Source organism: Microcebus murinus, chromosome 2 (assembly GCF_040939455.1).
Source record: "Microcebus murinus isolate Inina chromosome 2, M.murinus_Inina_mat1.0, whole genome shotgun sequence".
Taxonomy (NCBI): Eukaryota; Metazoa; Chordata; class Mammalia; order Primates; family Cheirogaleidae; genus Microcebus; species Microcebus murinus.
The window spans coordinates 74,515,000-74,530,062 of record NC_134105.1 but is presented as its reverse complement, the minus strand read 5'-3'; the positions used below and the strand labels follow the sequence as shown (position 1 = coordinate 74,530,062).

The window sequence follows — 15,063 nt, the reverse complement described above, 5'->3', positions numbered from 1 at the left end:
TGTCTGTGTTTTGGTTTTGCTCTTTTAGGAGGAGGACCCTAAAAATATAGTGGTATATTTTTTAGAGTTTTCTATTCAATACAATAGATAACTTGTTGTTCTTTTCCACATAGATGTATTTAGGGATTTGGGATAATCTACCAGGTGTTGTGAAATGTCAGATGGAACAAGCACTTCATCTTGATTTTGGAACTGAATTGGAACCAAGAAAAGAAATAGTGCTATTTGATAAGCCAACTAGGGGAACTACTGTACAGAAATTCAAAGAAATGGTCTACAGTCTCTTTAAGGTAAGTCTGTCTATTCACTTGTTAGTGTGAAACAGTATTCTTTCAGAGGAATTGGCCGGATGTCATCCTAAGCCATTAATGCATTGATATTCTTTGACTTCTATCAGGGACTCCATCCTGAGAAAATAATTCAAAGAAAAGAAAAAAAATACATGTTGGAGAATGTTTACTTTAACATTATTTATATTAGATTAAAATGTAATGTATGAGGGGGAAGTTCATTAACTAGCTGTAATGATATGAGGGGGAAGTTCATTAACTAGCTGAAAAGTTTGACCTGAAAACTGATACATACTTGGCTGGGCAAGGTGGCTCATGCATGTAATCCTAGCACTTGGGAGGCCAAGGCAGGAGGATGGCTTGAGGTCAGGAGTTTAACACCAGCCTGAGCAAGAGTGATAACTGCTCTACTAAAAAATAAGCCAGGCATGGTGCTGCATGCCTGTAGTCCCAGCTACTCAGGAGGCTGAGGCAGGAGGATCACCAGGAGTTTGAGGTTGCTGTGAGCTATGATGACAGAGTAAAACTGTCTCAAACAAAAACTGATACATACTCTCTGCATGTGTCTGTTAAAAAAAAAAAAAACTAACTGATACATAAAAGGGGAAATAAAGTTAATACATTCCTAGAATTATGGTTATTAGAAGCTGGGAAGGGTAGAGGGAAGAGGATCTGGAGAAATTGGTTAACAGTTACAAAAGTACATCTAGATAGGAGATTCCTCTAGTATTCTATAGCACTATAGGGTAAATATGATTAACAATCATCTATTGTATATTTTCAAAAAGCCAGAAGAGAGGATTTTGAATGTTCACAACATAAAGAAATGATAAATGTTTGAGGTGATAGATATGCTAAATACCCTGATTTGATCATTACACATTGTAGACATGTATTGAAATATCACTCTGTATCCCATAAGTTTGTACAATTACATGTCAACTAAAAATAATAGGAAGAAAAAAAAGGATAGCAGTTGCTCCTATTCTAAAACAAAAAAATTAGTATCTTGATTGCAAATTATTTTTTTAAGAAATACTTATATAGGCCGGGCGCGGTGGCTCACGCCTGTTGTAATCCTAGCTCTCTGGGAGGCCATGGCAGGCGGATCGTTTGAGCTCAGGAGTTCAAAACCAACCTGAGCAAGAGCGAGACCCCATCTCTACTATAAATAGAATTGCTTGAGCCCAGGAATTTGAGGTTGCTGTGAGCTAGGCTGATGCCATGGCACTCACTCTTGCCTGTGCAACAAAGCGAGACTCTGTCTCAAAATAAAATAAATAAAATAAAATAAAATAAAAAGTGGGTTTTACTGCAGTTACAAAACACAGTTCTAATTAGTTTATGAAGGGTCATAAATATTTAGAGATGTAACATGTTAGGCTCCTTTATGGGGATTTAGTAGCAAGATCATTCCTAGCATGGTAATAATGCCTATAAAGGAACTTAGTATGTTACATAGTAGATAAACTTGTTTTTCATTCTGTATAATTAGCCAAATTCTTATCTTCACAGGCAAAGTTGGGTGACCAAGGAAACCTCTCTGAGTTAGTTAATCTCATCTTGACAGTGGCTGATGGAGACAAAGATGGCCAGGTTTCCTTGGGAGAAGCGAAGTCAGCATGGGCACTTCTTCAGCTAAATGAATTTCTTCTCATGGTGATACTTCAAGATAAAGAACATACCCCCAAATTAATGGGATTCTGTGGTGATCTCTATGTGATGGAAAGTGTTGAATATACCTCTCTTTATGGAATAAGCCTTCCATGGGTCATTGAACTTTTTATTCCATCTGGGTTCAGAAGAAGCATGGATCAGTTGTTCACACCGTCATGGCCTAGAAAGGCTAAAATAGCCATAGGACTTTTAGAATTTGTGGAAGACGTTTTCCATGGCCCCTATGGAAATTTCCTCATGTGTGATACTAGTGCCAAAAACCTAGGATATAATGATAAGTATGATTTGAAAATGGTAGATATGAGAAAAATTGTGCCAGAGACAAACCTGAAAGAACTTATTAAGGATCGTCACTGTGAGTCTGACCTGGACTGTGTCTATGGCACGGATTGTAGAACTAGCTGTGATCAGAGTACAATGAAGTGTACTTCAGAAGTGATACAACCAAACTTGGCAAAAGCCTGTCAGTTACTCAAAGACTACCTACTGCGTGGTGCTCCAAGTGAAATTCGTGAAGAATTAGAAAAGCAGCTTTATTCTTGTATTGCTCTCAAAGTCACAGCAAATCAAATGGAAATGGAACATTCTTTGATACTAAATAATCTAAAAACATTATTGTGGAAGAAAATTTCCTACACAAATGACTCTTAGTTCATTTGGACAGTTACCATTGCAAGAAACTTATCACTTTTAAAGAACAATTTTGAGCATTTTAAAAAATGGCTTCTGAGTCACATCCCTACCAGTTACACAAAACCACCCTCCCCTGGACCTGAGACGCCATCATCTTAAATACATGTGATTACTGAAGTAATGGCAAGAGGTACAGGGTCTACAGATCCAAGATTTCATTCCTGCCCTTTTAGAAGCCCTGTTACATTTCCCAAGTACATTTACTGTATAATTATTTTCACTAATGACTTAAAATAATACTGTGAAAAGCCTCATTCCATAAACATCAACAGTGAGAGTGATTTGTAGACTTATGTTAGCCAAAATACCATTGCTGGAAACGTTGTCTTTGCATTGAAGCTGCTGTTTAAAGAAAATTTATAAAGTTACTAATGTCTTAGCATGGTAAAGTTTGCACATTAACAAATTAAGACTGCAAAGCAGGTTAATTAAAATTACTCCTTTATAAAAACAAATGTTGGGTTAATAGCATGGTTTATTGTATTATAGATGTACACTTATTAACCCCAGACATCAAAATGTGGAGAGCTTCAGAATGTTCTAAGACAATATGCAATTAGCAATTTTAGTGGTTGAAACTGAACTTTTAATTATCCTGTAGATTCAAAAGGTCCATCTTAGTATCAACCAGCCAACTGACCCCTTCAAAACTGACATTTGAAGGCCATAGACCCAATCCAGATCCATGTATCTTGAATTTGAGTTATGCAGAAAGTGGGACTGAAAAGAGCAAGACTAAAATTACTAAAGACTTTTTAGTAGTAATTTTCCACTTTCAAAGTTATTTCCTGTGGACCAAAGGGCTATTTCTTAGAGGCATGTAAATGTATAACACTTTTTCCCCTGTATATTTGATATACCAGATTATGTGTTCCTTTGTTATTTTCACTTGAGTACTCAGAAGTGGCATTTACGTTTCAACATCTACATAAAATGAAACACCATCTTTTGGAGAAAAGTCCCAGTATTTTCTGCTCAAAGGTTTCACCTGGTTAACACATTAACTGCCATGTGAGTTGTATTTAATTCATGCTAGTTTTTTATTTTTTGAGACAGTCTCGCTTTGTTGCCTAGGCTAGAGTGAGTGCTATGGCATCAGCCTAGCTCACAGCAACCTCAAACTCCTGGGCTCAAGCAATCCTTCTGCCTCAGCCTCTGGAGTAGCTGGGACTACAGGCATGCGCCACCATGCCCAGCTAATTTTTTCTATATATTTTAGTTGGCCAATTAATTTTCTTTCTATTTTTAGTAGAGATGAGGTCTTGTTCTTGCTCAGGCTGGTTTCAAACTCCTGACCTTGAGCAATCCGCCCACCTCAGCCTCAAAGAGAGCTAGGATTACAAGCGTGAGCCACCTCGCCCGGCCTAATTCATGCTAGTTTTGAGCCCAAGGCCTTGTGAAGCATATGAAGATTCAATTCCCAAACAAATGAGGTATGTCATGAGTCATATACAACTCAAGTGGCAGTGTAAAAATTAATTCTAGTGCACCCTGAATTGCATATAACTCACACAGAAAATAAAAAATAACAAATTTTTCATTAAATTAGAAAGGATCATTTTGTCTTCAAAGTTTTTATTCTATTTTTGTAATAAAATACCCTGGCCCCAGGGAAATTTTTTCCTAGTGTGGCAGTCAATGTGTTAAATCTATGTAACCTTCATCAGATGGCTTTCTCTCAAAAATTAAAGCCATGGATCAGCACCAGTTTTAAGACTGTACTTTCAAGGTACTTTTCTCTTCCCACTAATCATCTGGTTGTAATAAATGGATGGAAGTATCTCCCAGTGATGGTTGGTCTATTGCTTACCAGATTTTTAGGGAGAGCTGCACATCATAAAATGTGAGGGGTAACAACTCCTATCAGGGAGAACAGAAGCCCAAGTATGTGTGAACTGTGTTGGAAACATGCAAGACCACTTTTTTCTGAAAAAGCTACACCTGTTTTCTTGTAGAAAAAAACCCTGTGAACTCTTTTGCCTTTATAAAAATACTTTAGGATATTTTCTGTAGTTCCATAACAAAAAGAGCTTGACACACAACTAGCTGCTTATTCAATAAGTTTATTGTCTGACATTTCTCAAAAATCCTCATAAAAAATTGCAGTTTGGTTTAGCTTTCAGCAGCCCGCTCCTGAGCTCTGAGGAAGCTTGCCTTCTTTTGAGCTACCCGATCTTTCTTCTGGGCAAGGGACATTTTGGGACGGTTCCATCTATAAAACAAAGTAAAAGACAGGAATATATTTTTCAAAACCATAACTAAACAGAATAAACTTTGTAATCAGACAGAGGTTAAATAATCCAAGTTCTACTATATGTACTTATTTTATGAGCTTAAGCTAACTTTCTCAAACCCCGACTACTATGATGTCCTATTACCCCAGAGGACCAAAAATCAAAAACATGTTAGATCCAGCAATCCCACTTCTGAGATTTACCCAAAAGTTTTGAAATCAATTTGTTGAAGAGATCGATCTGTACTCCCACGTTCACTGCAACACTACTCCTAATAGCAATGGATGAATGGATGAAGGAACTGCAGTATATATACAAAATGCAATACTATTCAACCTTTAAAAAGAATGAAATTGTCATTTGTGACAACATGGGTGGAACTGGAAAACGATATGCTCAGTGAAATAAGACAGACAAAAAGAAAAATATCACATGTTCTCACTTATTTGTGGAATCAAACACAATCAAACTTAGAGAAACAGAAAGTAGAATGGTTGGTTTTAGAGGCTGGAGGGGTAGGGAGAATGGGCAGACGGACAAAGGATACAAAATCTCAAGCAGAAGAATATGATTTTTTTTAGTTCTATTGCACAGTGTGGTGAATAGAGTTAATAATAAAGAGTATTATACATTTCAAAATAGCTGAGAATAAATTCTAAATATTCTCACCACAAGAAATATTAAGTATTTTAGGTGCTAGGTTAACTAGCTTGATTTCATTAATGAACATTATATTCACAAATTATATCACTTTGAACCCTATGGATTTATATAAACTGCCTACTTACAATAAAAATACATAAAAATGTTCTAAAAATTTAAAAGCATGAAGTTATGCTTTTAATTTTAGATGTTCATTAAATATTATTTTCTATTCCATTAACAAAATCAAACCATGAAAGACCAACAAAAAGCAACTTTTTAAAGGTAGCCAATAAAAAATGCAGTAAATGGTACTTATACTGTACTAAGATAGAATGGGCAACCTCAGTAACATCTGAGGCTAGTACATTTCTATCACCATAATTACTTTAGCAAACCTGGTTCCCTTAGCTTCTGCCACATCAGGCAGAGCTAGTGATCGAGTTTGCACTACTTCACTGAGACTCTGACCCACTAGATAAGACTAGAGCAAGCAGTATGGGAACCACTCCCAACTTGTTTCTCTTGAAAAGACAATAGTAAGACACATACCTCTTCTTCTTAACTTCTTTCTTAGGCTTCTTCTCATAGACTGGATTATCTCGTATAGCAGCATGGGCTTTCTTATACATCTCCTCCATCTGAAACAAAGGAAAGCAAACAGTACTTGGTTTCATTTCATATGCCCTACTATATTAATGTAACTATTATAACTACTTGTTTTATTTTGTCCCTCTAAGCTAGATTCTCAAAAGGGGCTAAACTAAGTCAATGTTGGTAAGTGCTTAAATTTCTAAATGTAATCCACCTTTTCCTAACAGATTCCCAATTTTTACCTTATGCAATGTGAACTGACACTATTCACACAACTGAAAACTTTGTCTTAATGGCAGCAAGTTCATATGCGTTAAAAAAAAAAGGAAGTTGTTTAAATTTATTTATAATAAAAAAAACCTTTGTCTTACTAAAGAAAAATCTGTATTTCTGAGGAATTCAGCCATACTTCAAGTCACTCTAAAGCAAATTTACTTCTACAGAAACACACATGGCACTGCTTATTTAAAATACTGTTCAGCCTAAACACTTTCATACAAGTGATGATCCATGCCAAAACAAAAATATTTAAGATGTTAGTAAGATAAAGAATATATGGTATGAAGACAGTTACAACAATGATATTGTCTAATTGAGACCAAGGACTGGACACTAGGGCCGAGCAGCAACTGCCAAATTCATTTGTCATCCATATTCCCCAGATTTACATTTTCTATCTTTGCCAGATAAGTCTTTCAAAGCATTTCTCAGTATTATGTACTAGGGACCTCTTCTACCTTTCCCTACCACCAGTCACTAATATCTGGCAGTAATATAAGGCCTCTAGAACCAAGAGGTGGTCTGAATTTTTCTTGAAAAGCTATTTAATTAGATACCTTACTGGGTAATTTTGTTCTAAAACTCATCAAAAAAAAAAGACTGCAAATCTGAATATCTAGTAACAATTGCAGCCCCCTAAAAAATGTTATGGTAATCTGGGTCTCTAAAATTACTCATTCCATGTGGAGAAAGTGATTACTGCATGCATTTGCATAAGGCTTAGTAAAGGAAAATAATGCAAGAATGTTCATAGCATTCGAAACCTCAACTACCTAAATCCCTTTAAAAAGTTTACTTCTACACCTCTTTGAAGACTCTATTATAGCCATCCACTGTATTTAATAAATCTAAGCAATAAAGTTCCTGCTCAAGACAACAGACAAGTAGGAAGTACAACCACATATGTAGATAAAGCCATGAATTTAGGTAAAGACCACTTCCTGTTAGAGATATATCCGATATCTGTAGAGGATTTCAGCAGGCACACAAGAGGAAAGAACACCACAGACAAAACGAGCTAGCTAGAAAATTAGTTTTACCCAAAAAGCAGTCTGGCTGAAGTACAGGTTGTATACAGGAAACCACTAGGAAATAAACATCTGAAGGCACAGAAAGGGAGTCTGAAAAGTTTTGACCAAGTATGACATGACTAAGGAAGAAACATTCTGCAGGCCAAGTAGAATCAAAGTCTAAAAGTAAAAGAACGATTTACCAGGATGAAAGTCAGTAGTAACACAAAGGAAAATAATCAAGTAAAAATTAAAAATTAACGTGCATCTACATTACTGATAAAAAAACTACCCTTAATTCCTTTCCTATCTCAAAACAATCTATGCTTTACTCGGCCTTAGAATGGTATCCAAAACATATAAATAACATTAAGTGATCTTTTCCCAATTTCTTTTTAATGTGATTTGTGTCCTACATTTTCACTGTAATTTCAAAATCAATACTATAACCTTCAATTACTTCAATGTCTTTAACAGAGTTAGCCCCAGAGATCCAACTTTAGGGCCACTAAATTACAATACACTCACTTTTTTTTTTTTTTTTAAGAGACATGGTCTCACTCTGTGACACAAACTGGAGTGCAATGTCCTGATCATTGTAACATCAAATTCCTGGGCTCAAGTGAGCCTCCCACCTCAGCCTCCAAAGTGTTGGGAATACAAGAGTGAGCCACTGCTCCTAGCCAAACTCACTTTTGTAGACATAGTCCTCTTGTTTCTGCAACATCATGCAGAACCAGTGATCAAATATGTACCTGTGTGCATGCCTGAGATATTCAGAAAGCCCAGAATGTAGGACATATTTACTATGAACTTTCCTCTCCCATGGCATCAAAATTAGTGAATCATCTAGCACCTCATTTCAAGCAGATTTGTAACTATGACCACAAGAATGACATCTAAAAATACAGAACAGCCAAAGAACAAAAAGCAACAAAGGCTTTAGATGCTTGAAGCCTGCTGTGCGTCAGCAACTAAGATTCCTAAAACCATACTGACAAGTCTAGCTCAGTAAGTTAACCTATTTTCATCCAGAACATTCTTATTTCATTTAAGCCAAGAATATCTTATGTGAGCCTATCTATACTTACAAATTTGCCCATTCACCTTTCAATTGCCAACCTGAAATACATCTAACACAAGAACGTAACCCCCCCCCAAAAAAAACAAGCAGTAAATCCATTTTGATAAATTAACCAATACAGGCATTTTTAGGTAAATTTTTTACCATGTCTGGAGTAACGTTGTTCTTTATGTATTGAGAAAACTGTTTTTTGTAAGCATCTTCATCTTCTTCCATTAGATAACGCATATAATCTGCAACATTCTGACCCATGATGTGCTTCCGATGTACTTCAGCATTAAATTCCTTGCTTTCAGAATCATAACCAGGGAATCGTTTGGTACTAAAATAAAGTTTTTCATATTTTAGTATAGACTGGAATTAGTTCACTAGTAAGTATTCACCTCAGTCAGCTGCCATCAGTCCCGTCTTGAAACAATTACTGCATCATATGCAACCAAAGGACCAACTACTGACTGCTCAGTTAGTAGGGTATCATCATTTGGCAGCTTATCTCTGAATTCCAGGATGGAAAAGAAATTCATGCCACAAACACCTTTAAAAAACAATTACCAAGGTTCCCTACCACTATAAGCTAGGAGTGGTCACTCAGGCCTGTAATCCTAGCACTCTGCAAGGCTGAGGCATGAGGATGGTTTGAGCTCAGGAGTTCCAGACCAGCCTGAGCAAGAGCAAGACACCGTGTCACTACTAAAAACAGAAAAATTAGCTGGACGTCGTGACACACGCCTATAGTCCCAGCTACTCAGGAGGCTAGGGCAAATCACTTGAGCCCTAGAGTTTGAGGTTGCTGTGAGCCATGCTGACACCACAGCACTCTACTCAGGGCAACAGAGTAAGACTCTGTCTGAAAAAAAAAAGTCTTCTACCACTATAAAGTTAATTCTATTGCATATCAGCACAGGAAGGGGTTTCAAAAGTCATCCCCCAAAATCTTTTAGTTTCTGTGGTGCCTCAGGCTATGCTACATGGGAATAAGTGACTTGTCCAAGATCAGTTAATGAAATCCCCAAGTGAGAATACTCTTGGAGCACCTGCACCTCACAGTAAGGAATTGTACATAAGATCTAACGGGTCCTCAAAAAAATATACTCCTCCCTCAACTCTACATTATAAAAGCAAAATTCCAGTTAGGTTGTATTTTAGGCTTACCAAAAATAAAAATCTATTTGTCAAAAATTATTATTTTGGTTGTTAAATTACCAACCACTAAAATATGCCTAATAAATCAAGATGCATCTACTCAACAACAAAAAAATCAACTCAAACCAAAGGAACAACAAATTAAAACAACCCAATTAACTTCTGAAAATGGCTTACAATCTTACTTCCAGTTGAAAGTTTAAAATGCTTTCATGAGCCTTGTTCTCAAATTTTTTTTAAATACTATCATTACCTGTGAGGAATAGACAAGCCTCCATCCACAGCTCCCTTCAGGGCCCCAAAAACTTTATTGCCAGTTGTAGTTCTGGCAAGGCCTGCATCCAAATAGCACGTAAAAGCACCAGGCTGGCCGTCAATGCTTTCCACGTTGTATTCATCTCCTGTCACTTCCACTTGGCCTTCATAGATCTTGTCCATGCCAAACCTATTGAGAAGCTATTAACAAAGAAGCCAGTGTAAATGTCCAAACACTCTAAAATTAAAACATCTCATGTCACAACCTTAATGACCTCTGACAAATGGAAAAAATTTTCTTACAATTCACCTATCCCTTTTACTACTATGCGCTTTAAAAGGTAATTCAATTTTTAAATGCTTCAAAAAGAAACTGCATTATGTTCAATATCACCCACAACTATAACTTTGTTTTATGGCTTCTGAATCTTTGCTACATGTCCATACTTGATTCATGTAGCAATCAATTAGAATGTATAAACTTAATTTGATTCTTATATTTACTCAAGGGAGATATTCGCTGCATTTCTTCAGTCATATTTGGCTATAATAATTTAAGAACTAAATATTACACATTATCACATGTAGTTTTGTTTAATCTGGAATAAAATTTGTAGGGCTAGGATCCTGGACTGAGGGGACATCATTTGTGGCTCTACTCTCCAACTACATGTTAATCTGGGCCACTCCTTTGCTGGTATAGTCACCTAACTATGGTTTTTCTGCAAGCAGCACCTTTGTACCAAGTTGTTCTCATTAATGACAATGTTCCCCCCATTCAAATATATTTATAACAATGAAGATGTGAATCCTAAATCTTGATGCATAAACTCAACAATTCCACTGTAAAACAAGGTAACTGAGAGGTAACAAAAATAAGGCAAAATCACATTTTCATCTCCAACATTAACATAGCATATACAGTAAATGCTGCCAAAAGATGGAAAAATGATTAAAACAAAAATGAATCTTCCCATCAATGATAACCCCCAAAAATGTTTAAGACATCACCTCTCAAATTTTAATGTGCATATACATCACTTTGGACACAGAATCATAATGTAGATTCTGGAGTTCTGGAGTAGGGTCTTTGCTGTCCAATTAAGTAGTCAATAGCCACAAGTGGCTTTTGAAATTCAAATTAAAAATTCAGTTCCTCAGTAGCACTAGCCACATTTCAAGTGCTCAATAGCCATAGGTGTAAATCCAACCAGACAGCAGATTACAGATTTCCATCACTGCAGAAAATACTACTGGACAAAGCTGGTCTAAATACACCCATAAACAGGGCAGAAAATAGGAAGCAGGCACTCTCCTGAAGCCACAGCAGGGTGTATTTTATCCATGTACAAACATCTCAAAGACAACTCTGCAAGCAGTGAACTAAACCCAAAGCACATCAATTAAAGTCACCTTGTACATACCCTGCGGGCCAGCAGCAGGCCAGTACAATATGCTGCAGCATAATTTGTCAGGCCAACCTTCACACCGTATTTTGGTAGTTCGTGTGCATAAGCTGCGCAGACTATCATATCCCCTTCTATACGGGCATAAGCAATCTATAGTAAGAGAAAAGCCAGGTTAGTGATCTGTTGCTTTCACTGCTTAATTAATTGTCGTAAGTGCCTTCTTTCAAACGAATAAAAAAAAGCTGAATAGACAGAGATCTGCATCACTTAAAACTTGTCTTTACTAAACTTACACACCTCCAACTATAATTTATGACTTGGTCAACTGTACAGCAATTAAGCAATTGTACAGTAGGTAGGTTTAAGTGTAAGTATGTTTGACTAATGTCAGAGTATCCAAGGCTAAAATTGCCAAATAGACATTGAATATTAGGATGTATGTGGAATAAATTATACCATGGTTCCCTACTTCTAAATACTGAAAAGACTCTTAGCCAGGTTAGCTGGTGAATTCAAGAGGCACTTAAAAAGCCAAAGAGATAGCCATCCTTTTCTTGGGGTAGTGCTAGTGTCCAATGAACAAGTAGTGAGGGCAGTACTGCTAAGGACTTCTAAAAAAATAAATAAAAATAAAAAGCCAAAGAGAAACACCCAGTTATTTCAAGCACCTTCTTTAACAAAGCATAAGCTAAGTTCAACAAAGTTTCAGGTACCCAATGATTAGTTATCTGAACTTGGGTACAGACTTAGATACTGCTTTAACAAACAAACTAAATATGCGCAGGAAACAGGTGTGCTTGCCTACTGTAGAAGATCATCCAATCTCAAGTATCAGAATTTCCCCTAGTTGTAAAAGCCCAGAATACTAGCATCCAGGGACGAACTGCCTCTTTTCCAAAGGACTTTTATGTGGGAGGTATCTTTGTATATTTTATTAAAACCTATTTCAAACAATAAGCAGAAATAAGGACAATCTTAGGAATTCCATTTAACTCTCAGAATTACCTACCTCTTCAGTGAGGAGTGGTTAAATGACAATGTAAGGCCATGTAGCAAGAATCAGGTCTTAGTCCATGATAAACTCTTTTTTGATTTTTGGAGACAGGGTCTCACTTTGTCAGCCAGGATAGAATGCAATGGCATCATTGTAGCTCACTGCAATCTCAAACTCCTGGGCTCAAGGGATTCTCTTGCCTCAGCCTCCCAAGTAGCTGGGACTACAGGCACATGCCACCTTGCCCAGCTAATTTTTCTATGTTTTGTTTTTTGGTAGACTCTTGCTCAGGCTGGTCTCGAACTCAGGGCCTCAAGCGATCCTCCTACCTTGGCCTCCCAAAGTGCTAGAATCACAGACATGAGCGAGGGCACCCAAACCACAAACTGTTATTCTACTGAAATTGGGATGGGTAAGAACCTTCTCCTAGTTTCTAATCTTCCCACCCACCCTCTTAAGAGATTTCTCTTAGCCTCTTTCCCCCAAATTATAAAATAAATGGGATTAAACTGGGTCAGGAATTCCAAACAGGGCTGATCTTCAGTCAATGTTTTCTAATGTACCAATTTCCCAGGCTCCAGCTCTAGACCTCCGAAGAGGAAAAGAACTACTTATTCAATGTTTCTGGTCATATTAGCCCCTCAAGCCTGTACGTACATCAATGTGCTTTGCTTCCCTCCTCCAGTACAGTTAGTAAAGGGGAATGCTTGCATCTAGAATACAACTTACCTGACAAATGATGTCTCTGTTAGTTACACGAACTATCATTCTGTATTTGGGTGTGTTGTACTTATTTTTATCCTGTATCACCAAGCGTTTCCGAGCATAGTAATCAGTTTTACCCTCTGGAAGAAAAAAATAACTTTAGAAAAGCTACTCCACTGCAAAGAAGATTTTTAATACTGTAAACAAACAAACAAAAAATTGACAATACCTCGTCGTCTTCTGAATTTCACTTGGTATCTCTTAAAGTAGGCCTTATTCTTGACAACTTTAACAAACCCCTTAAAGAAAAAAGAATATTAAAACTTGGACAAATGTTTTAGCCAATGATACTTTTGACTTAACATGTAACAAAAATAACACTTGAACTTTGAGAATACACACAACTGTCACTTTTGTAGAGTCTCATGTTTTGCAAGTCAACTGGGGTCAGTAACCACTTTTTCTTCTATTTTCCATCTGTCAAACTGATGGTTTTATAAAACACAATAAAAATGAATCATTAGAAAAACACGAAACGAAAGAAAAAAAACAAATAAAATGCAGGCCCCAGTCCATGAGATTTAACTGGTATAAAGTTACTGTCGCCTTGCTCGCAAAAGTGTTTAAATGCTTACTCTCAATTTCTGTACTTGTTTCCTAGAGGACCAGTGCCAATCCTTGTGCCAAACTTTGGGGAAGCACTGCTTCCAAACGTCAATCTGTTCGTAACAACCGTATGTCCCCCTTCAAAAATCTAACCTCAGATAACTATATACTTTTCTCACTTATCACATACATTTTTCAAAACCCTAGATTACCTGCCACAATACTGAATCGGGCAAGAGCACATTCAGCAATTATTCCCCATTAAAACAGCACTGTTCCCCCACCAACTAAAGTAACATTCCACCTCTCCTTTGGGGCCCTATCCTGACAATCATTAAAAACTGGAGCCAGGGACGGAATGGAGAAAGCAGGAGGCACATATTCCAAATTAAACCAGTTTCCTTCCGGGGGCCAGGGACACCTCGGCCTCCAAGCTCCACTGACGGGTTTGGCTTAAAAGCCAAGTCTTTGGCCCACAAGCACAAGCTTCCTGGAAGACTCGCCGACTCCGAGACTCTCCTGGAAAGCCCACGAAGCAGGCGGGATCGAGCCGGGTCGAAGGACCCGCAGGCCGCCTCCACTCTGGCATCCTCCAGCTAGTCTGAGGCCGACTACATGCAACCTCCTCCGCCCAGCCGTCTACCAGTGCCCACTCAGACGAAACGGCACTATCATCGCAGGCTGCCTACTAAACTCACCCTTCTCCCCAATCTACTACCCAAGCTCTCGCTACCCTTCTTCGCCAACCCCTCCCCCCAGGCTCGCACGCCGGGCGGCAGCCATTAAGGCCACGCTGGGAGCGGCAAACCGACCATGGTAGAGCAAGCAATCTAATGCCATCCGACCCCTGCGCCGCGCGAGACGGGCCATAGGCTGTCGTTCGAGCAAGGAAAAAGAACCCCCGTGCATCCAAAGCCCCGAGATGAAGGTACCCACTCACCATCCTGCCGAACAGAGACCCGCTTTTGCGGCTCCACACTGACTTGCAGGCCCAGCAGCGCTAGGGGGGGGAAAAAGGCCGTAGCTCTTGCGCAGGCGCAGTATGTAGCACCGGCGATTACGCGAGCGACGCGTGGAAGAGAGAGGGCGCCGCCACTAGGCGTGCGGCTTGCTGCCCCCTGCTGGCAGGAGGGTGAATGCCAGGCTTCGCCTGGTCGTCAGAGATCCTCAATGCCACTGAGTCCTAACGCTCCGGGTACAGTACCCGACAAGGTTGGGCAAGAGCAGGAGAAGGGAGAATTACTGGAGGCTTTCGCTTTCTTTGCCACAACGTTTTTTTCATAACAAACATGTTTTACTGTTGTAAGACAGAAAAAACATATAAAGTTAAGAAGAATTTGCTCTGGAGCCCTCTTGCCCTCTGCAGGACTCTACCTCCTGCACCACTCATCCCCGCCCAGTGCATACAGGGACCCAACAGGAAGTCCTGCTTGAGAGTCGCAAGCCTG

The 15,063-nt window shown here is 38.4% G+C and overlaps 2 protein-coding genes and 2 non-coding genes across 4 annotated transcripts in view; 1 reads left to right on the top strand and 3 right to left on the bottom strand.

Annotated features, from left to right (window-relative positions):
- The window catches only part of DIPK1A (divergent protein kinase domain 1A), a 95,943-nt gene extending 92,817 nt beyond the window's left edge, over positions 1–3,126 (top strand). Inside the window, exons 4-5 of the mRNA XM_012790924.3 lie at positions 114–290; positions 1,806–3,126. Coding sequence (XP_012646378.1) covers positions 114–290; positions 1,806–2,618 — 990 coding nt within the window. The 3' untranslated portion in view covers positions 2,619–3,126. The remainder of the gene's footprint in view (positions 1–113; positions 291–1,805) is intronic.
- A 1,577-nt stretch (positions 3,127–4,703) lies between these two features.
- Positions 4,704–14,681, bottom strand: RPL5 (ribosomal protein L5). Its single transcript, XM_012790923.3, has 8 exons — positions 14,556–14,681; positions 13,239–13,308; positions 13,034–13,149; positions 11,326–11,460; positions 9,900–10,102; positions 8,648–8,825; positions 6,089–6,177; positions 4,704–4,872 (listed from the first exon to the last, which is right to left on the bottom strand). The coding sequence occupies exons 1-8, from the start codon at positions 14,556–14,558 to the stop codon at positions 4,773–4,775; spliced, it is 894 nt and encodes a 297-aa protein (XP_012646377.1). The 5' UTR covers positions 14,559–14,681; the 3' UTR covers positions 4,704–4,772.
- Positions 5,855–5,987, bottom strand: LOC142869825 (small nucleolar RNA SNORA66). The gene has a single exon (XR_012918377.1). It is a non-coding gene; the product is annotated as a small nucleolar RNA SNORA66 (small nucleolar RNA).
- Positions 8,895–8,989, bottom strand: LOC142869818 (small nucleolar RNA SNORD21). Its single transcript, XR_012918370.1, has one exon. It is a non-coding gene; the product is annotated as a small nucleolar RNA SNORD21 (small nucleolar RNA).
- Positions 14,682–15,063: the final 382 nt, after the last annotated feature.

Coding starts and splice junctions, on each gene's coding strand:
- RPL5 (XM_012790923.3), bottom strand. Junction 11,461..13,033: donor ACAGAGACATCATTTGTCAG/GTAAGTTGTATT, acceptor CTCTTACTATAG/ATTGCTTATGCCCGTATAGA. Junction 4,873..6,088: donor AAAGAAGTTAAGAAGAAGAG/GTATGTGTCTTA, acceptor TTTGTTTTATAG/ATGGAACCGTCCCAAAATGT.